Source organism: Hyperoodon ampullatus (assembly GCF_949752795.1).
Source record: "Hyperoodon ampullatus genome assembly, chromosome: 4".
Lineage (NCBI taxonomy): Eukaryota > Metazoa > Chordata > Mammalia > Artiodactyla > Ziphiidae > Hyperoodon > Hyperoodon ampullatus.
In genome coordinates, this window is record NC_136917.1 from 27728888 (window position 1) to 27752741 (window position 23854).

Here is a 23854-nt window from a genome sequence, read left to right on the forward strand (position 1 = left end):
GCCCTCCCTAGAAGCAGTGCAAGTGAGAGGACGCCCAACCAGGATCAATACGGCCGTGCCTTTTTGCTGCCATGAACCAAATAGGTGAAACGCTGTTCTGGGCACAGCAAGGGCTCATCCGTGGTTCCAGCCCTCTCCTGCTGCTTTAAGGGGCAGAAAAACCTCCACAGCAACATCTGTGCTGGTCTAGCACATGGGCCTCTCGTGTCAACAGAGGGAGGTGGGACTAGACAGCCAGTGTGAGTTTCTCATGAGCAAGTACAACAGACGTCGAACCACCAACCCTGATTCAAGCAATGACATTCAAAATTTAAAAGAAGCCACTGGCTTTTTAAAAACATTCATTCCGGGCTTCCCTGGTGGCGCAGTCATTAAGCATCCGACTGCTAACGCAGGGGACACGGGTCCCAGCCCTTGTCCGGGAAGATCCCACATGCCGTGGAGCAACTTAGCCCGTGCACCACAACTACTGAGCCCGTGTGACACAACTACTGAAGCCTGCATGCCTGGAGCCTGTGCTCCGCAAAAAGAGAAGCCACCGCAATGAGAAGCCCCCGGCAACTAGAGAAAGCCCACGCACAGCCACGGAAGACACAACGCAGCCAATAAATAAATAAATAAATAAATAAATAAATAAAATATATTTTAAAAACATTCATTCCAAGAGTCTTAGACATTATAGTTCATTCTGTTCCCAGAGAGCAAAACTCACAAGGAGTCAACCTCCGTCAACAAAACTGAATTTCCAAACTACAAAGTGCTACAGAACCAAAGTGAAGCAATTCTCAATTCTTAGTCAACAGTTAATTTAAATATGCAAGTGGACAGTGATGTGCTGCAAATGCAACTTACCTCTGGGGGGAGAAAAAAACCTGCCCAAAGCAAAATATGTACCAAAAAAGAAGTCCCATTCCCCCAAATATTTACAAATGAAGTTTCTAGCTAAAAAAGTCTGGCAAGCTTAGAATTACCCTCTAACGCAAGTATAAGAGAAAAGGACAGGCAGAGAATGTCAGTTCCCAGCTGGTGTGTGGATACCTCAGTGCAAGGGACAGAACAACGGAACAATTACCAACCAGTTAGACCTTGGGTGGTACCAAAAGCTTTTCCTACCAAGATTCTAGAATACCCTATGAGTAAAGAGCACACTTCAGATTTAAGGTGTCACAGACATACAAAAAAAACAAAAGAAACAAGCAAAAAATCCCTGCGCTTTGTAAAAACTTCCTAATTTTGTTTTGAATTAGACAGCGTTTCTCACCTTAGATGAATAAGCTATCTGAACAGCTCAGAGCCGTGATGAAGACAAAAACTGGTATTATCTTCTTAACATACACGCAAAACCCCATGACCTTCTTAATCGACTAAAACTAGTCGAAAAGGAGGGCTCCTCCTTCTAGCTGGAATACGTACTATTCCTTTTAATTATCAAATGTATCTATAATGTCTTCTACGTTATCCTTCTGTGATTAAACTTTTAAGAACAGAAAGCAAGGTCATAAAGTGGAAGCAGGTGTCATTTGTCTCACACAGTCTGACTTTGGTTCTGGTATTTAAAACTTGAGGGATTTCACGTAGGACAGGGAATTGTGGGTTCTCTGGAAAACGGGGAAGACTTGCCACTCTGGGTTCAGTGCCATGTGTCAATGACAGGTGGGAGAGTGGGGTACGCAGGCTGTTTTAATCCTCCCCTGACAGACCCTCTATCCTCTATCTTAGACGGTATTCACACATGTATGTGTCTGCTCCTTACAAGACCATCTGCAATCCCTGATCTGAAGGTTCACAAACTTTTGATCTACTAATAAAGAATGAATACAGAATGAATATAAAATAATGAATATAAAATATAGGCTATAAAATAAGGAATGAATACAAGGTTTATAAATACCTTTTCTACACGTTTCCCTTACTTTTTAGGACTGCTCAGTTATTCATCCAGATCAATGGTCTTTGTCTCCTTATCTCCATAACCACATAAGAGAACACCAATTACACTCACATGAAAAAAGAATTTTAAAGGATCATTTGAAAATGCTTTTAAATTTGATGTATTTGTTCTGATCATTCTAAATACACACATTGGTAGATCCAGACAAAATATAAAACTTAAAAAAATTCAGAAACAGAATATGTTGAGGAAAAAAATCTCTATTAGGAATTAACTTATGCTCTGATGTTAGTGAGTTGACTTTTCGCTCTAAAATGGATAAAATGAAAATTCAAAATCCACACTTCAAAAATTTTAAATGTACCTAATGTACGTGTGGTTGGAACACAGATAGTATAGTTCTGTCATTTGAAAGGTTTTCCTTAAAATATACTGAAATCAGGTCTCGCCTGCAGTTGAGAGCCTTTCTGAGATGGGTCTTTAAGAAAACAACAGCAGGCACACTGTAAAAGGAGAACTCCTGTGCCTTGCTTTCCCAGGGTCCGCCTCCAGTCAATCCCATCAGGGAGTAGCGGGAAGTGCTGCTGAGGTGCAATCATTGTCAGGACTGCTTCAAACTCAACTACAGGTTCCCACGAGCCCCACTCTCCTGCTTTTGGGTGTGGTGGCAGGTGCACCCCAGTCCCTGAGGCAATGACACCAGATTCTCTCTGGCAGCTTGTGTTTCTGGGACCTAAGCTCAGGGGACAGACAGGCCTTGGAGGGTAACGTTCACTCTGGAAGGGCCTGGAGACCAGGGAGGGCAGAGATGGTGTGCAGGCAACAGAGGCTGGCCTGGGTATGAACAGGACCATTCTGAATCTGGTCGTAGCCGTACCTGACAGGGCAGGGGTCTCCTGCCTGGGTGGTGTTAATGGGTGATTTTTCATCTGGCAGCACTGGGGCTGCCTATGCTGCCCCCCATGGCTGACGTGGGCTCTGTTGCCCTTCCCAAGCTATCTGTTGCCTCTGGAAGAGATTACTGAGAGACATGGGTTGGGTTATCATTACCATCCCCATGACACTGGACCAGATACTTCCTCGGCCTCCCCACTCCAGAGCAAGTAATTTTTACAAGGTCTGAAGAATGCAGCCCTAAACCACAACCTGACTAGGACCCAAACTAAAGGGGCAGGATCCAGGTGACAGCGTAAAGAATGGCGGAACCCAGTCTCCCCCAGCAGGCTCCACTGCTGAGCGGCTGCATCAGGCTAGGTCTGCCACCACGAGCACCTCCCCAGGCTCAGACATGCCCTACCATGGGGCAAAGGCATGGCCTGGGAGTCAGGCAGCCCTCATTCCTAGCCAGACACCACCACTCACCACCCTGGGGATCCTACACCAGTTACTGCACCCCGAGCTTCGTTTCCTTATCAGCAAAATGGGTATCATTAATACCTAGCTCACGGGATTACTGTGAGGACTGGACGATATATCAAGTGCTTGGGACTTATTCAATACAGAGAATCAGTAACCAGCACTTCATATTGTTACCCACCACTAACAGAGTTCGATGGGGTTCCAATCAGGCTTCCAACTTCCTGATATTCTCCAGATGAAGGAATTCAGCTATTAACATTCATGCCAAAAGCTTATTAAAATAGAACTTCTCCTGATGGGAAATCAAGTATTATACCAAAACCCAGTAGCTGTCTTATTTAGGTTTAACAAGAATGCAAAGGTAGAGGGAGCCAGCTACACTAGATGGGTGGTATTTTGACAAAACTGCTAGAAAAGGGAAATATCACAGTAGATCTGGCCCGCCTGTCACGTTCCACCCCTGGGGACATCCACCGTACAGCTCTGAGCTCTCAATGCTTTCATTACCAACTCGACTTAACTTGCACAGAACTCTGCTGGATTTCTTGAGCAGCTCTCAGCCTCACAACTGAAAACTGCATTCAGTGCTAATTAAACACACTGTCAGATTCAATTTTCCACATGGGATTAATCCTTAATTCTGAACACGTGCAGCACTAACTCTAAGTCTAAAAAAGCTTTGTGAGATTTAAAAGACCACCTAAAGTAAAATAAATGAAAATCATCATTATTTACAAGTAATTCCAAACTTTTCTTATAACTTCAAGAGTAAGTGTGCATCCGATTCTTACTGAACAGCAATTTAAGAACAGTTCCGATGCCAACCCTATTTATGGATGACAATGTAAGGAATATTACTATCCAGGGCTATGGTTACCAATTTTAAAAGCCAAAAAAACTTATGCAAAACTCCTCTAAGAAATAAACAGTCATCTTTGCTTTGGCAATCCATGAAATGGGCTTTGTAAATACTGTTGTCCAGTATTTGTCCATAAAGTTGGTACTCACAAAATCTGTTACGTGATCAGTTTTTCCATGGCACATTATGTAAGAAATATATACGTTAAAAGCAGCTGAAGGATTCAAGCAAAAGTTGTTTCCCCCAAAAGAGAATGTCTAGTTAACTTAAAACTATTCAGACAACGCAGATTATCTTGTTTCAAGGTTTTCTGAGACTAAAATTGATTTTGCTATGATTCCTATGTTTTTGATTTAGTTAAATCTACTCCTTTCTCAAGGAATAACACACACCCTTGGGGACAATTCTAAAGACACAGACTAATTTGACATTCAGTTCATGGTAGTTTAACATCCTTAGTCACATGTGTGTTTACTGTATCACCTAAGTCATCAGAATCCACACAAGAGCTGTGCCAAAGTGTTTAAATACCTTAATTCAGGTAAATGACAAAAACATCTGCTGAAGGCCCGCAATTACCTGTTTTACCAGTTAAGTGCTCAAACTTCTCCTCTGGAAGGTAATCTTAATAGAAAGCGTAACATTCAAGTGATTCTCCGCATCTCACTGAATAATGCACCGGAGAAAGAGAGAAAAAAAGGAGAAAGAGAAAGGAGAGAGAAAGGAAAGAAAGCAGTGGCAGCAAGCAGGCAGAGGGGCAGAACATTTCCAAAAGGGCGTGGTCTCTGGCAGCCTAGCCTAGTCCTGCTGCTGTAACTAAGCACTGGCAATAAGAATGCTGTACCACCAAGGATGATGGAAACAGGGAAGGATAACATAAAAATGTAACACTCTGTAGCCATTCTTTCCCTGACAGAAACTCCATGACCAGCCAACACTACACCTTTCAGACCACTCTGGATACAGAAAGCAGGAAGAGCTCTCCCAAGTTCCACAACCCCTGGTTCCAAGGCCTGACCGAATTCCTCCTGATCCCACAGGAAAGAACACAGCAGCACCACAACAACTGGGTTGAGGGAGGAGTGGACACTAACTTTCCACTAGCCTTACCTATTTTCAACGTGCTGAATGAGAGCATGAAACAACCCTAAAAGGCCCGTGGTGTGGCAGGCACCTGTCGCTCAGTTATCTAAGGGGCGGTTTGAATCCAGTCTGTGAGAAACTGGCCCAGGAGGTTCTGCCAGGCTACCAGTCGGCAAGTGACACCAGGGCGACAAAGGAAAGTGGGTAGGGGAGCACTTTCCCCCAGGGATGCCCGCTCTGCCTGCATCCCCGCCTGGGACCTGGTCTGGAGTGCCAGGCTGAAGGACTGAGAGACCGCAGACAGGCTCCAAGGAGAAGCCCTGGAGAATGATGTGCGTGTGTACATTTGGGGTACAGACACACCCCATGTGTCTCTACCCACAGAGCCCTCCTTCCCCTGGCTGCTTCCCATCCCTGCCCACCCCCATCCCTGGCTCTTCCCTTGGCCCCTGTCTGCCAGGAGATCTTAAAATATCCAGTCGCCTCCTCCACTGAGTTTCCAGGTCCCTCTACCCTTCCTTACTGTTCTCCCTCCCCCGGAAGCCCCAGGTGCCCACTCTCCTATTGGGTCTCAGGACTTCGCTCAGGTCAAGACCGCTACGCCTTCAAGTCTCTGCCCGCCCCTCCAGTCGGGCCTCTATCCCCCTCCCCCATGCCTCTGCCTCTACCCCCGTCACCCTCCCAGGTCTCCGTGTTCTCTCACACCCCCTCCCCCCATCAGGGTTCATACCTTCAAACCCCACATCCCCCTGCCTGGCCAGGAACCCCTCCAGGGCTGTCTTCCATCCCACCTCCACTCCGCTCTCCCTCGCCGAGGTCTCTGCTCCACCCTCTGCCCCGCCAGGTGCACTCCCAGATCTCCGAATTTTCCCTACCCCGACCCCAAGTCAGGAGGCTTGACCTCCCCGCCCTCCGTCCTTGGCCCTTGCCCCTCCCCAAGTCCGGCCAGGTACCCTCCCAGGCAGCCCCACCCCTCGTCAGATCTCGGCGCCCCCTCAGGTCCATCCCCGCGACAAGCCCAGAACCCTCTCCCACGTCAGGAGCCCCTCTGCTCTCCCTGACAGTTACAACTCGGGGCCGCGGCCTCCCCGGGGCCGGGGCCGGGGCAGCGCGGGCGGCGCGGGGGCCATTACCTGTAAGGCGAGCCGGCGCCCTGCGCAAAGCCGTAATAATTACTAGACGCCATCTTGGCTTCTCCACAGCGCGCCCGCTGACCCGGAGGCGCGAAGGGGCGGGGCCTCCGGCGCGTGACGTCATCCGGCCCGCGCCCAGGCCTCGTGCCGCTCGCGCCCCGCCACGCGCCCCAGGCCCCGCCCCCCGCGCGAAGCTTGCGCCTTCTCGCTTCCTAGTCTGCGCCTGGGGGCGTGTCTTTGCCTTGAGCCCGCTCCACCGCAAGCCCCACCCCTTGCTTGGGGCCCCCACCTTCCCTGTGAGTGCCCAGTATCGGGGTCTTTGGCTCGACCCCCTCCCTTCCCGCCAAGCCCCAGATCCGGCCCTCTCTGTTTCAGTTCAAGCCCCGCCCCTCGCCGCAAGCCCCGCCCTTTATCGGATTCCCCTCCTTCTCTTTAACCTCTCAGCTTGGGGATTTCGAGGCTGGAAGTGATTTTCCTTTTTGTGCCCTTGGGTGGATTTGGTTACCCTGCTGACTGTTTCTGGCTGGGTGAATGTGGCCCTACTGATATGGCCAAGTCCTGCTTGTCCCTTCAGCAGCCCCCTGGGTGCCAGTCTTTTCGTGGAGCCTTCTAAGGCTCCAGTACCTAAAATTCAGTGGCTCTAAATTAGTGGTTCTCAACTGGAGTGTTCTGCCCCCAGAGGAGAGTGGGCAGTGTCTGGGGACATCTGTGGTTGTCACGACTGGGGGTGCTCCTGGCATCAAGTGGATGGGGACCAGGGATGCTGCTCAATGCCCCACAGTTCCCAGGAGGGCCCCCATGACAGAGAATGACCTGGCACCAACGTCAGCAGTGCCAAGGTGGAGAAACCCTATTCTAAGGGTAATTCATTTTGAGGGCTATTTCTAGACCCACTTACTATAGGCAGGGCCATCTTGGGGGGTGCAACAGTAAGCTGCATGGCACCAGTCCTCAAGAACTTAGATTCAGGGAAGCAGATCATAACCAAACTATTACAATTAAGGTAGTCTTTTTTATTGAAATATAATTCACGTACCATACAATTTGCCAAACTGTGTCCAATTCAATGGTTTTTAGTATATTCACAAAGTTGTGCAGCCATCACGACTAATTCCAGAACACTTTCATCACCCAAGAATAAACCATGAACTCCTTAACAGTCATTTCCCCACCCCCACCCCAGCCCCTGGCCACCATTAGTTTGCTTTCTGTCTCTATGGATTTGCCAATTCTGGACATTTCCTATAAATGGATTATTACTCAGCAATAAAAAGGCATAAACTCTTGATACACACCACAACTTGGATAAAGCTCTAGAGAATTATGCTGAGTGGGAAAAGTTCCATTTACATAAAATTCCTGAAAGGTCAAAAATCATAGAAATGGAGAACATATTTGTGATTTCCAGGGGTTAAGGAAATGGGGAGGGGGTAATGGGGAGTGGGAGTAGCTATAAAAGGACAACATGAGAGATCCTGTGGTGATTGAAATGTTCCGTATCTTGACTATATCAAAAGCAATAGTGCTACTGCATTATACTATAATTTTGCAAGATGTTACCATTGGGTAACATGGTGGAAAAGGGTACATGGGATCTCTCTGTGTGATTTTTTACAGGTTCCATGTGAATCTACAATTATTTCAATTTTTTCTATTACTTTTTTAAAGGCAAAAATAAAGAGTACATTTACCAACCGTGGTGGGGTGGTGTTCTTTTGCCACCCTTTTAAGCAGGCACAGGGCTAGTTAGTTCTTGGATGGAAACTATGGCAAGCCCAGGGTGCCAAGGAAAGCCGTATGGGTGATTTAGTGGATGGCATTCTTCCATTTGTATCTTAATGACCATGTGTGGCCACAAGGAACAATCTAGTGCGTCTGGCAAACGCAGCTCTCCTGCCATGCCCTGGCTAAAGGCCAGCGTGGTAATTACACATGGCCTCCCTCCAATTCCCTGCAGCTCTAACTAGATAACCCAGGCTGCATGCCTTTTACAAAAGCAGGTCTGTTTTGATGTTTTCTCTGGATTGCATAATATCTTTTCTTTCCTGTTATTTGCTATAAGCATTGTGCTAAATGCTTTACATGCATAATCTTATCTAGTCCTCACAATAGCCCTCAGAAGTAGGTATAGTTGATTCTCGTTATTGGCAGCAGTTCTGTTCTATAAAGTTGCTGCAAACACTGAAATAGCAAAATACTGACCCATTGCTCCTAGGGGAAATACAGGGTTAGGTTCCTGCAAGCCTCTGGTCACAACATTTTCATCAACTGATCAATACATAACCTTGTGTTATGTGTGTTTTCTTGTTTAAAGGCTTCTTATTTAATATACATTGTAGATTCCTTAACATTGAACTCACATTCCAGAGCACTATAACTCACACCTCAATGAAGCTTATCTAACATGCTTATTTTCTCCATAAGGGCACAGCACAGCCTTCTTGTGCTAACAAACACTAGACAGCACTTCAGCACCATGTGTGTGGGCCATTATAAATAGCCAAATCACCAAAAAAAAAAAAAAAGCACAAAAATGTTAAAAGCATGGCACTAAATAGACCCAAAAAAGGACAGCTGTTTACAGCCTAGGCTGGAATAAACATCATCTGGTTCAACCTCAGCTGACAGCATATGCACAACCAGCACTCAGATTTTTTCACTTCTCTGTGTTGTCTACAAATGACCCTGAAAGCACCATGAGTATTGATTTTGGGGGTTACAAATAAATTTCAGCCAGTAGGCAAATTTACAAATACTGTGAATAATGAGGATCAAATGTATTTGTATGAATCCCCTTTGAAAATCAGGAAAAGGAGATTCAAGGAGGTTTAGTAATTTCATTGCCTCAGCAAACTTCACTGAGAACTAACTTCGTTTCAGGTATTCTTCTAGGGCAGGGTTTCTCAACGACTGCACCGTTGATATTTCAGACCAGATAATTCTCTTGGGGAAGGGGCTGTCCTGTGCACTGTAGAGTGTTGAGCAGCATCTCTGGTCTTTACCCACTTGATGCCAGAATCACCTCCATCCCCCAAGTCATGATAACCAAAAATGTCCCCAGACATCACCAGATGTCCCATGGGGGGTAAAATTGCCCACAGGTGAGAACCACTGGTCTAGGGATTAAAGATATAGCAATGACAAAATGAAACATCTCTGATCTCAAGAAACTTACATTCTGGGGGAATGGGGGTGGGGAGTTAGTGTTTAATGGGGACAGAGTTTCAGTTTGGGAAGATGAGAAAGTTCTGGAGATGATGGTGGGGATGGTTACACATTGTGAACGGAATTAATGCCACTGAAATTTACATTTAAAAATGATTAGAATGGCAAACTTTATGTTATGCGTATATATTAATATATATAACCACCATTAACGATAAACCAGACGAGAGCCAATCTTGGTTCACGCAGCGGCCCGGTGGAGGGCTGCAGCACCACGGACAGCTCCCAGCGCGCTCTCAGGGAGGAAGAGCTGCTGCTTTACAAACGTCCTTCGGTTCCAAATGCTTTTCTCCCCATTCTTCATCCATCCAACTCCTACTCACTCCTCAGCGCCCAACCCACACGGTCACCACCCCTGCCCCACTCTGAGAAATCTCCCCATGTGCCCCCCAAGCCACTCTGCTCCAAAGATGTCAGTCCAGACTCCCTTGCCCATCTGCTTCTCCCAGTGGGAGTTCTATGAAAGCAAAGTCTTACTCACGTTTCGGACCCCAGTGCCCAGTACTAGAACGAACCTGGATTCCCCGCTCAGTGTCTCTTCCCAGAGCACCACGTCCTTCAGCCAAGAGGTGCAAAGTCCAGATCTTGTGCTGGAGTCTCTGGGCTCTCCTTCCCTGCTGTGGGGCGGTTGCCTTTATGCCTTTGGCTTGGAGGGGGACCAACCCTGATGCAGTGAGTGGGGTAGCCACGTGAATAGAGTGTTGTCTGAGACCCACAAGGGGAGCCAGCGTCTATGCATTCTACCTGCATTTCCCGAACATCTCCTTTGTGACGCGTGCTACTGCCCTGGCACATTACAGTGTACAAAACCAACCAAGGCTCTTTTGAAATTTCTATTCCAATAAAGGGGGGGGGGTCCTAGAATAAACAAAGAAACAAGTAAATAATCTCAAATAGTGGTAAGTGTTATGAAAAAAGACTCATCGGGTTCCTCAATACCATAAACATAGAATTAGTGTATGACCCAGCATTGCCACTCCCAGGTATATACCCCAAAGAACTGAAAACAGGGATTCAAATAAATCCATGTACGCCCATGTTCATAGCAGCACTATTCACAACAGCCAAAATGTAGAAACACTTTTTGTTTATCCACTGGTGAATGAATAAACAAAAAGTGGCACACGCATACAATGATATATATGATTCAGCCATAAAAATGAATGAAGCACTGACACACATCACAATGTGGATGATCCTTGAAAAATGATGCTCAGTGAGAGAAGCCAGACACAAAAGATGGCATAGTAGATTATTCCATTTATATGAAATATCCAGAACAGGCAAATCCACAGAGACAGAAAGTAGATTAGTGGTTGCCAGGGGCTGGGAAGGGAGAAGTAAGAGACTGCTTAATGGGTACGGGTTTCCATTTGGGGTGATGAAAAAGTTCTGGAACTAGACAGTGCTGATGGTGGCACAACACTGAGTGTACTTAATGTCACGGAACTATACACTTTCAAATGGTTAAAATGGTAAAATTTACATTATGTGTATTTTACCACAGTAAAAAAAAGAAAAAAATTTTTTAAAAACAAAAACAAATCAGACTAGATAGTGGGATGGAAGATGATGGAGTGAGAGGCAAGGTAGGCGATGAGATTAGGAAAGGCCTCTTTGAGGAGATTACTTCTGAGCTGACACCTGAATAATGCAAACATCTGGGGGAAGAGCATACCTGGCAGAGGGAGCAGCTTGTGCAAAGGCCCTGTGGTGGGAATGAGCCTGATGTGTTCACAGAACAGGCAAAAACCATCACAGTGATTAAGAGGGACAGGAGGTAACAACAGGCATCCATTCCTACTTAGGATCATGTATTGATATTAGTTTCCTGTGGCTGCCATAACAAAGTACCATGAACTAGGTGGCTCAAAACAATAGCTTTTTTCTCTCTCTCTCTCTCACAGTTTTGGAGGCCAGAAGTCTGAAATCAAGGTATTGGCAGGGTTGGCTTCTTCTGGGGGCTGTGAGGGAGAATCCATTTGGTGCCTCTCCAGCTTCCGGTGGTCACTGGCAACCCTCCACATTCCTTGGCTTGTCGATGCATCATCCTGATCTCACATGATGTGCCCCCCCCTTCTCTTCTCTTATGAAGTCACTTGTCATGGGATTTAGGGCACATCTTAATTCCAGGATGATCTCATCTGGAGATCCTTAACTTAATTCCATCTGCAAAGACCCTTTTTTTTCCAAATAAGTTCACATTCACAAGTTCCAGGGGTTAGGACATGGACATATCTTTGGTGTGTGTGTGGGGGGGGGCACCATTCAACCTGCTACCAGTCTAAAAATAAAAACAGCAACAGCAAGAAACACGCATAGAACTTTTCTCATGCTGTGGCACTGTGCCAAGCACCCTCCCTGCATCACCTCATTAAATGCCGAAAGGCCAGTACCCTAATGTTTCCATTTCACAGATGAGGAAACTGAGGTCCAGGAAGTATGATCACTTACCCAACCAAGTCCCCAGCTAGTGGCTGAGCCAGTGTCCCGATCCACTTATGGTTTGATTTCAGAGGGTGCACTCTTAACTCTATACCATTCTATGGTCTTCCAGGGCGGGGGCTGACGCACGCACACCTGCAGGGGGGCGCCTTTCACTCGGAGGCCCCGAACGAATGTGTCTGAGAAGGTTCTGTCTCCCCAGCACCCAGCCCGGTCTTCGGCCCATGGCTCATCGTAAGTGGTCGGCTGAGGGACCCATGAAATGGATCCATGAGGATATGATTTCCTCCCTCCCTCTTAATCTAAGGAATGAGGCCATCGCTGCCACTTATTTATTTGTTCCTTGTTTTGTTTTTAAATCTGTGATGCGCCATCAGGAAATCATTTCCGCTTCTGCCCCTGGTGAGGCTCTTGGAAATGCTCCCCTCTCAGCCAATGAAGAGCACCGATTCTGGCAGGGGGCTGTGCTTTTTGGTCAGCCCTGCCCCCATCCACCCACCCTGCACACAAAAGCAGCATAATTAACTGTCTTAAGGAAGCCGAGCCTCCGCCAGCTGCGAGCTGGCAAGAAGAAAAATACCTCGGAGGCACGAGGACCAGGGACGCAGCCGCAGCCGAGCGAGGGGGAGCCGACCGCCGACTGCAAGCTGTTCCCCACCCGTGGACAAAAGCGCCCATCCGCGCCCGTCGCATTGCCCTGGGTGACCTTCCTTGGATGCGAAGTCCGCGCCAGAGTGCATCTTCCTCGGATGCGCTGAAGGCGAGGGATGCCCGGCTGCATCCGCCCAAGGCTCTTCTTTGTTTGCGCGTAACCGGGAGAGGCCGCGGAGGTAGCCGGGACTCACGCGGAGGTGAATCCACTTTCTTTCTCCCCGCCCTGCCGAGGAAGATTGTCTGCAGGTATCTGCTGCTACAAACCCCCTTCTGGCAGATGGGGCGGGTGGGAGCAGAGAACCAGGGTCTTGTGATTCTTGGGATGCTACCAGCTCCATTTTACCCCACGCGGAGAAAAGCATCCGCCCCCCCCACACACACCCACAGTTCACCTCCCATGCCCACCTGGATGGCAGAGGATTGCACCATTTCCGGGACGTGCTTAGAGATTAGGCGGCTCAAACCCTCCGCCCCTCTCTGGGACGCTTCCTGAGAGACCGAAATGTACACGTCCCACCTCTGTGCATTTCCTATTTATAACGCCGTGAGCGGATTTGGAAAAGGATTTGATAGATGTGTACGTAAAAGCTTGCCTATGGGGTGGGGAGGAAGGGAAACGGTTGAAGACAGAGATTTCTCCTCCTCTGTCTGAACTTGTATGTGATGTGCTGATAATTCAGCACCACAGCGGGAAGGCACGCTTCTCAGCTCCCCCTCGCTGCCTTATTTGCCGTCCTCGAACGTGAACTCGGGATCAGAGGGCGGGAGCGTCCAGGGCCCTACGGTCACCCACCCACACCCCTCATTTAGAGGATCGTTGGGCCAACATGTGCGGCCCCAGTCTCAGCTGTGGGTGGGGTGGAGGTGGGTGGTCCTTTCTGGGGGTTGAGGTCACACCCAGCTCAGGATAAGGAAAACAGACGCGAAGACCACTCCCTTCAGAAAGGAAATGAATTTCCATTGATGGGAACTTTCCCTTGCAGTAAGTTCCTGGGCAGTTGTTCCACAGCATCAGGAAGACATCTCTCTCTCTCTCTCTCTTTTCCGTACTGCGTCTTCCTGTCCCTCCTCCATGAATGAATGACGACATTCAGGCCAGTGACAAGAATGGAGTGAGAAACTCTCACTGAAGTGGGGGAGGGTCGAATTTCAGACATCCCGTCCCCCCCTGTCTGGCCCTCACCTGTCTCCGGCTCCCTCTGAGCCCCAATCCCGAATGCAGGCCCTCCATCCACAGGGGCTTAGGTCCAGCGAGGGGCTCTGGAAGACACACCCAAACTAAGAGCCGCCCACCAGCTCTAGAGGGGCAGCCGCAGTGAGGGGGGAGGGGGGAGGGGCTGGAGGCGGGACCTTAGGTGCTGGCAAGTGAGGATGACAACTTCTCAACCTCAGATCTATGGACATTTGGGGCCAGATCATTCTTGGTCATGGGGTACCATCTGGGGCACTGTAAGTCACTGAGCAGCATCCCTGGTCTCCACCCACTTGATGTCAGTAGCACACCGCCCCCCCTCCCCCTCCCCCGCACTTGTGACAACCCAAAATGCCTCCAAACATTGCCAAATGTCTGGTGGGGGAAGGCAGAATCACCGCCAGTTGAGAACCACAGGCTTAAAAGCTCAGAACCTGCACTATTAGTTGAGTCATAAGATCCTGGGGGTTATGCCCAAAGGGATCATAGAGATCCTTTCTAGACCAATGCTTTCATTTACAGGCAGGGAAACTGAGACAGGGGAAGTCTGCCATGCCCCAGGGTAGACCCAAATTCAGTCCCACTCGGCAGTTCTCACCACACTCCCAGACAGCCCAGCACTTAAGCCCCACCTAGAGTGCTGCCTTCACCCCATCCTTGCCCCCAGCTGGCTCCTCGCTAGGATAAAAACAAAACTGGCATTTTGTGGTTGGTAAAAATGATGATCCTGATTTCCAGCCCCAGGCACTTTCCTCACTTCCTTTTTCAGTCCTAGGGTCAGGTTGTCAGGACTTGCTTCTTCATTGGGGGAGGGGAGGGGACGGAGGGGCAGGACAGGTGGGCTGGAGCAGATAGAGGTGGGTTGGCGTTAAGGGGGGGTGCTTTTAGCTGGAGGCTCAGCCCCTCCTTTGGTTTCAAACTCCAGACCCACATGGGTGTTCAGCTTTCTATGCCTCTGTTTTCTCACTGGTGAAATGGAGAAGCCTCATGGGGCTGGGCAATGATTCAATAAGACAATGGACACAAGAGCTCTTTGCAGATCCATCTCTGAAGTTCTGTGTGTGAGCGGGGAATTGTCGTCATGATGATTGTCCAGTAAAACCTCCATCCACTGCCCTCCTTCAGGATTCATCCTTGCTTCAAGTCGGTGCCTCTTCCCAGCTCCCATGGGGACCACTGAAGCCACGCTCCGGATGGAAAACGTGGACGTGAAGGAAGAATGGCAGGACGAAAATCTGCCCAGGTACAGCTCCCTAGGTGTGCGTGTCAGATGTGGAAGGAGTGGGCCCGATGCTGCTCCCAGGTGTGAGGCAGAGACACCCCAGTTGACCAGGCCAAGAGCATAATTGATATTTGCTGAATTATTTAAGATTGATTTCCCACCTCCCTACCCCGCCCATCCCTGCCCAAAGTGCCAAAATAGCTCCCATTCTCACAGTGTCGAAAGAATTCTAAACATTCTTCTAAAACCATCTCATGGGCTGTTACAATATTCTTACCTGGTTCCCATGAATTCAGGTAACAGCGTGTTTTTACCTGCAGCAGCCAGAGGGACCCTGTCATACCCCTCAAAAGCCCTGCGGCAGGGACTTCTCTGGCGGTTCAGTGGTTAAGACTCTGTGCGCCTAATGCAGTTCGATCCCTGTTCAGGGAACTAGATCCCTCATGCCACAGCTAAAGAGCCGGCTCAGCCAAAACAAAACAAAACAAAAGGCACGGAAACAGAGTCTCCCCCAGAGCCTCCAGGAGGAACCAGCCCTGCCGGTGAAACTGATTTCAGACTTACTTCTATGTCTAGATTCGTAAGAAAATACATATGTGTCGTGTTGTTGTTGTTTTTATTTTTTATTTATTTATTTTTGGCTGTGTTGGGTCTTCGTTGCTGCGCACGGGCTTTCTCTAGTTGCGGCGAGCGGGGTCTGCTCTTCGTTGCGGTGCGCAGGCTTCTCATTGCGGTGGCTTCTCTTGTTGCAGAGCAGGGGCTCTAGGCGCCCGGGCTTCATACGATTGAATATGCTGAGTATTTCACATACTTGTTTACAGTCTGCTCCCCACCATGGAACCCACGAGAGCAGGGGCCTTTGGTTTGATCACAGGCATACAGATGATGCTCAGTGGATACTGGGTGAATGGATGATGGTCATTGGTACGAATTCAAAATTGTAGGAAGCAAGCTGTGCGTGCCCACTGCTGAGATACTTGTCTCTCTGTATTCTCCTCTGGCGAGGCGTTGGGTAAGAGAAAATATAGTCAGCACAGGCTCCCCTTAATTCGTTGGCTGGATGCAACTGCTCATCTCCCTCCCACTTTTTTTTTTTTTTGGCCAGCTTGCAGGATCTTAGGATCTTAGTTCCCCAACCGGGGATCGAACCCATGCCCATGGCAGTGAAAGTGCAGAGTCCTAACCACTGGATTGCCAGGGAATTCCCTCTTCCTCCCACTTTAATGTGAGGAGTTTACCCACAGGAGATGATGCCCAAGAGTTAGTTGCATAACCATCTAGGAAGGAAGAGTCAAAGGGACTGGGCATATTCACCCTGGAAAAGAGAATTTGGAAAGGATCTCAGTTGGTGAGGGTGCCCAGGGCAGAACAAGGATGATGGACAGGCATGAAAGGGATGCAGGTTTGAGTCTAAAGTAGACTCTTTGGACTCAAATGGTCCAATCTGTGCATGCTTTGTACGGCCAGCCGGCCCATTCAAAAGCAAAATGGGCTAATGGGGGAGGTCTGGAGCTTCCTGTCAACCTGTCCCAGGAGAAGCTGTGATGTCAAGGGCATCACCCCCTCATTTGAGAATCTTTAGCCCTCTCTCCAGTCTAGTCATTTTCAGTGTCGATGTTTCACGCACATCCTTATGATTCTTAAAGCGATAGATGGGGACTTCCCTGGTGGTGCGGTGGTTAAGAATCCGCCTGCCAATGCCAAGGACACAAGTTCAATCCCTGGTCCAGGAGATCCCACATGCCGTGGAGCAACTAAACCCATGTGCCACAACTACTAAGCCAGTGCTCTAGAACCCACGAGCTCCAACTACTGAGCCCACATACTGCAACTACTGAAGCCCATGTGCCTAGAGCCCATGCTCCACAACAAGAGAAGCCACCGCAATGAGAAGCCCGTGCACTGCAATGAAGAGTAGCCTCCGCTCGCCACAACTAGAGAAAGCCCGCGCGCAGCAATGCAACCAAAAATAAATAAAATAAAAAATAAAGCGACAGATGCCCCATCTCAGAATAGACGAGAATCTCTGGTCTGCGCAGTACTGTTGTCTTCAGGAAGACAAGTATTTCGGAAAAGAGACGGCAACTTCATTGGAGCCGACCTCCTGTTCTTCCACTGTTAAAATGTTCTTCATTCTACATTCCCTCTTATAAGTCTTTCTCTTTAACTCAATACAAGGAGTGCTGATGCCTGGATTTGTAGAAAGGGGTCTCATGACACCCGGACCTGGCAGTCTGGGCGAATTAAGGACTGTTTTTGTCAGGGGCTCCTGATGTGGCTAGGAATGCTCCAGAATGGGCAAGAGCCGCCTTGGGGAGCTGTCCCTCGTTCCCAGCATGGGAGATCTGTTTCCTCCCATGGAAAATGTGGAAACAGATGGGATGATCTCTGTGGGTTCCTTCCAGCACCAAACACCCAGGGTTTGGAGGCATCTCCAACCAGTGTCAGCATAATTTACCCTGTGGTCCCGTGAACTCTGGTCCCTGTCCGAGACCAAAGCGTCCCTCGGTCTGGACTTTGAGAACCTTCTGGTTCAACCCTGCCTTCCCGGGTGGCAAACCCCAACGCTTCCTGGACATAAAAAAAATTCTCTAATCACAGCACAGGACTCACCTTGCTCACTCTAATTTTATTTCAAGCAACACAACGGAACCAAGAGGGCACGAGATGTGGAACCGGACAGCCATGGGTTCAGATTACAATTCTCCAGTGGGCCCGCTTGCCCACCTTGGGCAGCTCTTCGAGCATCTTTGTGCCTCAGTTTTCCTATCTGTAAAATAGGGACAATCATTCCTGGCTCACGAAGTTGTCACGAGAATTCGATGAGGTATGAGTTGCGAGGCAGCTGAGCCGGGCTGTCTAGATGCGGAGGGCTGCCCACGGGACTTGCTGCCCTCAGCATCATTCTTATCAGCTTGTACCTTGTTCACTCTGGTTCCTTTTTCCCATTCCCCCATAAAAGAGACCCTCCTCTCCCAAGCCTTGTTGAGACAAAGTGGAGCTGACTGCAGCTGCAAATGTGAATTTCAAGTGAGTTTCCCCAGCTGCAGAGGGTTCCTCTCCCTTTTCAGTAGTTCAGTGTTTGCAGGATAGTGGCCTGGCTGTGCAGCCCTGGGGTCAGGAACATGCCTTCGTCAAGGCTCTGTCCTCCTCGTTCTGGGAGAAATGAGTACAGCTCCTTATACAGCGTCCAGCTGCAGCTCAACATAAGCACTTCTGTCTGATGCCAGACAACCCACAATTCTATTCCTTTGAGCTCAGTGATCCCTTCCTGGGTGGGATCTTCGAGCTGCCCTGGGTGTGTCCGGGTGCTCGCCCTGTGCCCACAGCCCCCTCCTGCTGCCATTGCCTTGCGGCGTCTTCCTGCACCTCCTGCTCTTCTGCAGGTACCTGTGGACCCTAGCTGAGAGAGGGCAGCCTGGAGATGATCCATCTACCTGCCTTGCTTCTACTTCATTCATTCTAGTGATATGCACCAACTGTATGCCAGGCCCTGGGTGAGACGCTGGGGACACATGGAGAACAGGAGAGCCGCCCTTGTGGGGCATTCACAGTCTGGCGCAGAGACAGGCGGTCCCTTATAACCTCACAGACCAGTGAAAAATTGCAGCTGGGTTCTTGGCACCTGGAGAGCGCCAAGTGGGGTCTGACTGGGTTGGGGACATTGGGGGAGGCGCTGACCCTGAGCTCTGAAGGATGAAGAGGTATGAACAGGGGAAAGAGGCTGGGGGTAGGGGTCAAGCATTCCAAGCAGAGAGAGCAGCACGTGCAAAGGCCCTGAAGCCAGTGGAAGCTGATCGAGGGACTGAAGAAAGGTTGGGTGGGGAAACTGAGGACCAGGGTGGGAAAGGGCTTGGCCCGGGCCTCACAGCTAAGGAGAGGCAGGTACAGGGTTAGACGTCTGAATGGTGTCTCAGCCTGCTCTGCCTTCTATAACCAAGTGGTCGTGGGTTTTGCTTGTAACTTTTTATTCTTTTCCTTTTTTTTTTTATTGGAGTGTAGGTGATTTAGAATGTTGTGTTAGTTTCTACTCTACAGCAAAGTGAGTCAGTTATACAGATACATATATCCACTCTTTTTTATTTATTTTTGGCTGCATTGGGTCTTCGTTGCAGTGCATGGGCTTCTCGTTGTGGTGGCTTCTCTTGTTGTGGAGCGTGGGCTCTAGGTGCACGGGCTTCAATAGTTGCAGCACGCGGGCTCAGTAGTTGTGGCACATGGGCTTAGTTGCTCCGCGGCATGTGGGATCTTCCAGGACCAGGGATGGAACCCGTGTCCCCTGCATTGGCAGGAGGATTCTTAACCACTGTGCCACCACGGAAATCCCTTCCACTCTTTTTTAGATTCTGTTCCCATATAGATCATTACAGAGTATTGAATAGAGTTCCCTATGCTACACAGTAGGTTCTTATTATTTATCTATTTTATATATAGTAGTGTGTATGTGTCCATCCCAATCTCTCAATTCATCCCTCCCCCTGTAACTTTTTATTCTGACATAGTCCCAAGCTTAGGAAAAAAAACTATAAGAATGGTATAAGAGGGCTTCCCTGGTGGCGCAGTGGTTGAGAGTCCGCTTGCCGATGCAGGGGAGACGGGTTCGTGCCCTGGTCTGGGAGGATCCCACATGCCGCGGAGCGGCTGGGCCCGTGAGCCATGGCCGCTGAGCCTGCGCGTCCGGAGCCTGTGCTCCACAGCAGGAGAGGCCACAACAGTGAGAGGCCCGCATACCACACACACAAAAAAAGAATGGTATAAGGAATATCTGTAAACTCTTACCCAGATTTGCTGATTGTTAAGATTTTACTTCCTTTGCTTTATCATTCTCTCCCCCAACCCCCGTCTCTCTCTTCTGCACCTGTCTCTCCCTGTGTCTGTCTGCTGTCTGTCTCTCTATCTGTCTATGCTCAAGTCTCTGTTTGTATCTGCCCGCCCTTGCACAGGGCAGGCCAGGCAATGTCCCTCCCCCAGCCCAACACATGCACAGAGGTGATTTCCTGTTGCCCAGCTCAGCAGTCCCTCATGCAGGAGGCGTGGGTTTGGGCCAGGAAGTGATGGCAGGCTCTGAGCAGCCTCAGCATCTTCTGCCCTCCTCAACTCCGCCATTCTCTTTCCTGTGCTCCAGCGATGCTGGGCTATCATAGCAGGATACCACACCCCAGGCAGCTTCAACAGCAGACATTTATTCTCTCACAGCTCCAGAGGCTGGATGTCTTGAGATCAAGGTGCCAGCAGGGTTGGCTTCTGGTGAGGGCTCTCTTCCTGGCCTTCTCACTGCATCCTCGGTGCTTGCATGTGCAGGGGGAGCTTCCTCGTGGCTCTCCCTCTTCTTGTAAGGTCACAGTCCTAGGGGATCAGGGCCCCACCCTTTTTTTTTTTTTTTTGGCCATGCTGCGCGTGTACACAAAATGTAAGTTGTCTTCAGTCTCAATCTGAAAAAAGGATGCCTCTTTAAAACCTTCTGATTTAATCTGAAGCTTGCTTTTTTTCTTTTTTAAATGGAGGTGAAATTTACATAACATAAAAATAACCATTTTATTTTATTTTATTCTGTGCCATGAGCATGTGGGATCTTAATTCCCCAACCAAGAGGTGATGGTGCTGGGGGAGACCAGAGCAAGATGAATGGACAGAGGTGTTGGAAATTGCAGAGAGGGAAAAGGGGCAGATTTATCTGAGTATCTGAAACCACCAAAGTTGCCAATGGATAATTCTTGAATGCCTTTCAGCAGTTCCCTCTCTAAGTTCTCCCGACTTAGCTCTGCAGGAGTCCTGTGATAAGCCCCAGTGCTGCTGGCCCAGCACTGAGCCTTGGAAAAGCCTACTTATGCCCAGAAAGAGTTTTTGCTGTTACCCTGCACCAGAGGTGGCCGCCGTCAAACAGAAACAGAGGCTGGAAAGCCCTGGATGGGAGACTGAGGCAGCACAGCCGATCTTAATGCCGTTGAAGCCCTGGGGCACCAGTTGGGAAGCAGGAGGCATGTTCAAAGGCCCTGAGGCCCACAGTTTATTCCCAATTCCCTTCTTTCACACTGTGAGTAACATTAAGCCAGAGGCTAGCATCTGAGGGTAGAACTTGATCCAGGAGCCACCTCTAAAGCCAGAACTATTGCAATAACAGCTGATCCGGGTGACAGGTGTTTCTAGATTTTGGCCTTTCCCCGCCACTTACATAATGTGCCCTCACTTGCTCCTTCCTTCAAAACCCTTGCTGAGGGCTGCTTCTCCCAGGTCCAGGCCCATGACTCACCAAAGCAAGAGAGGAAGAGGCACTTCCTCCCCTTCAAGGGCTCACAGTCTGCCCAGGAAACAAGCAATTAGCACACAGTACCACAGATTCAGTGCTAAAGGAGGCTTCTGAGGCAGGATGCAGGAGCGGGGTGGATGTCAGATTCAGATGGGGCCTCCTGGAGGACGCTAACCTAGCCTGAAAGGCTGAGCAAGTTCACCAGTCAAAGAAAGCAGGAAGTGGCCTTCTAGGCAGAGTGGGTGGGATGTGCAAAAGCACTGGGGCAGAGAGGACCTTGGCATGGTAGGGGAGAAATTTGGATTTCACACTGAGAAGGGCGTGTGAGTTTCCCAGAGCTGCCATAACAAAGTACCAGGAACTTGCTTAAAACAGAAGAAATGTTTTCTCTCACAGTTCTGGAGGCTAAAAATCCAAAATCAAGGTGTCAACAGGGCCATACTCCCTATGAAGGCTCTAGGGAAGGATGCTTCCAGCCTCCTCCAGCTTCGGGTGGTGGCCGGCAATCCTCGGCCTGCCTTGGCTTGTAGATGCATCACTCCAATCTCTGCCTTCCTCCATCTTTTTTTTTTAAGCTTGTGTTTTATTTTTTATTTTTACTTTTTAAAATTTTTATTGGAGCGTAGTTGATTTACAATGTATGTTAGTTTCAGGTGTATAGCAGAGTGAATCTGTTATACATGTACATATAATTCCACTCTTTTTCTTTTTTTTTTTTGGCTGCATTGGGTCTTCATTGCTGCGCGCAGGCTTTCTCTAGTTGCAGCAAGTGGGGGCTATTCTCCGTTGCGGTGCACGGGCTTCTCATTACGGTGGCTTCTCGTGTTGTGGAACACGGGCTCTAGGCACGCGGGCTTCAGTAGCTGCAGCATGCAGCCTCAGCAGTTGTGGTGCATGAGCTCAGTAGTTGTGGCTTGTGGGCTCTAGAGTGCAGGCTCAGTAGTTGTGGCACAGGGGCTTAGTTGCTCCGGGGCATGTGGGCTTCCCAGACCAGGGCTCGAGCCCATGTCCCCTGCATTGGCAGGCGGATTCTTAACCTCTGCGCCACCAGGGAGGTCCTGCATTATTTTTTAGATTCTTTTCCCATATAGGCCATTAAAGAGTATTGAGTAGAGTTCCCTGTGCTGTATAGTAGGTCCTTATTAGCTATCTCTTCTGTATATAGTAGTGTGTATATGTCAATCCCAATCTCCCAGTTTATCCCTCCCCCCGACAACCTGGTAACCATAAGTTTATTTTCTACATCTGTAACTCTATTTCTGTTTTATAGATAAGTTCATTTGTACGCTTTTTGTAGATTCCACGTATAAGCAATATCATGTGTTTGTCTTTCTCTGCCTGACTTACTTCCCTCAGTATGACAATCTCTAGGTCCATCCATGTTGCTGCTAATGGCATTATTTCATTCTTTTTTATGGCTGAGTAGTATTCCATTTTATATATATATGTGTGTGTGTGTGTGTGTGTGTGTGTGAAGTATTTATTTATTTATTTATTTATCCATCCATTCCTCTGTTGATGGACATTTAGGTTGCTTCCATGTCCTGGCTATTGTAAATAGTGCTGCAGTGAACACTGGGGTGCATGTATCTTTTCGAATTATGGTTTTCTCCGGATATATGCCCAGGAGTGGGATTGCTGGATCATATCGTAGCTCTATTTTTAGTTTTTTGAGGAAACTCCATACTGTTCTCCATAGTGGCTGTACAAATTTACATTCTCACCAACAGTGTAGGAGGGTTCCCTTTTCTCCACACTCTCTCTAGCATTTACTGTTTGTAGATTTTTTGATGGTGGCCATTCTGCCCGATATGAGGTGATACCTCATTGTAGTTTTTTTAAAAAATAAATTTATTTATTTATTTGTTTTTATTTTTGGCTGAGTTGGGTCTTCATTGCTGTGTGCGGGCTTTTTCTAGTTGCAGCGAGCGGGGGCTACTCTTCGTTGCAGTGCGCGGGCTTCTTATTGTGGTGGCTTCTCTTGTTGCAGAACACGGGCTCCAGGCATGTGGGCTTCAGTAGTTGTGGCTCACGGGCTCTAGAGCGCAGGCTCAGTAGTTGTGGCACACGGGCTTAGTTGCTTCGCGGCATGTGGGATCTTCCCAGGCCAGGGCTCAAACCCGTGTGCCCTGCATTGGCAGGCGGATTCTTAACCACTGCGCCCCAGGGAAGCCCCTCATTGTAGTTTTGATCTGAATCTGCCTCCATCTTCACACAGCCTTCTCCTCTGTGTCCAAACTTGCCTCTTCTTACAGTCATACCACTGATTGGCTGTAGGGCCCACCTTGCTCCAGTATGATGTCATCTCAACTTAATGCTGTCTACAACGACCCTATTTCCAAACAGGTCACATTCCCAGGTTCTGGGAGTTAAGACCTGAATTATGTTTTGGGGGGGATGCAAGTCAACCCACACCAGAAGAATAAAACCACACTGTATACCTGGTAGATTAGGGGGAGCCCCACTTTTTACATGGGTTTCCTAGCACAGACTGAAAGCAAGTGCTGCAGGGAGCCCTCTGGATCCACTTTGAGTTCGTGAAGG

The 23854-nt window shown here is 48.7% G+C and overlaps 2 protein-coding genes across 2 annotated transcripts in view; one reads left to right on the forward strand and one right to left on the reverse strand.

The window, feature by feature from the left end:
- ZFR2 (zinc finger RNA binding protein 2) overlaps positions 1 to 6378 on the reverse strand; it is a gene marked incomplete at both ends in the record, with an annotated part of 42311 nt that extends 35933 nt beyond the window's left edge. Inside the window, one exon of the mRNA XM_079702263.1 lies at positions 6326 to 6378. Coding sequence (XP_079558389.1) covers positions 6326 to 6378 — 53 coding nt within the window. The remainder of the gene's footprint in view (positions 1 to 6325) is intronic.
- An 8629-nt stretch (positions 6379 to 15007) lies between these two features.
- Positions 15008 to 23854, forward strand: part of ATCAY (ATCAY kinesin light chain interacting caytaxin) — a gene marked incomplete at both ends in the record, with an annotated part of 28623 nt that continues 19776 nt past the window's right edge. Inside the window, one exon of the mRNA XM_079704074.1 lies at positions 15008 to 15084. Within this exon, the coding sequence (XP_079560200.1) occupies positions 15008 to 15084 (77 nt within the window). The remainder of the gene's footprint in view (positions 15085 to 23854) is intronic.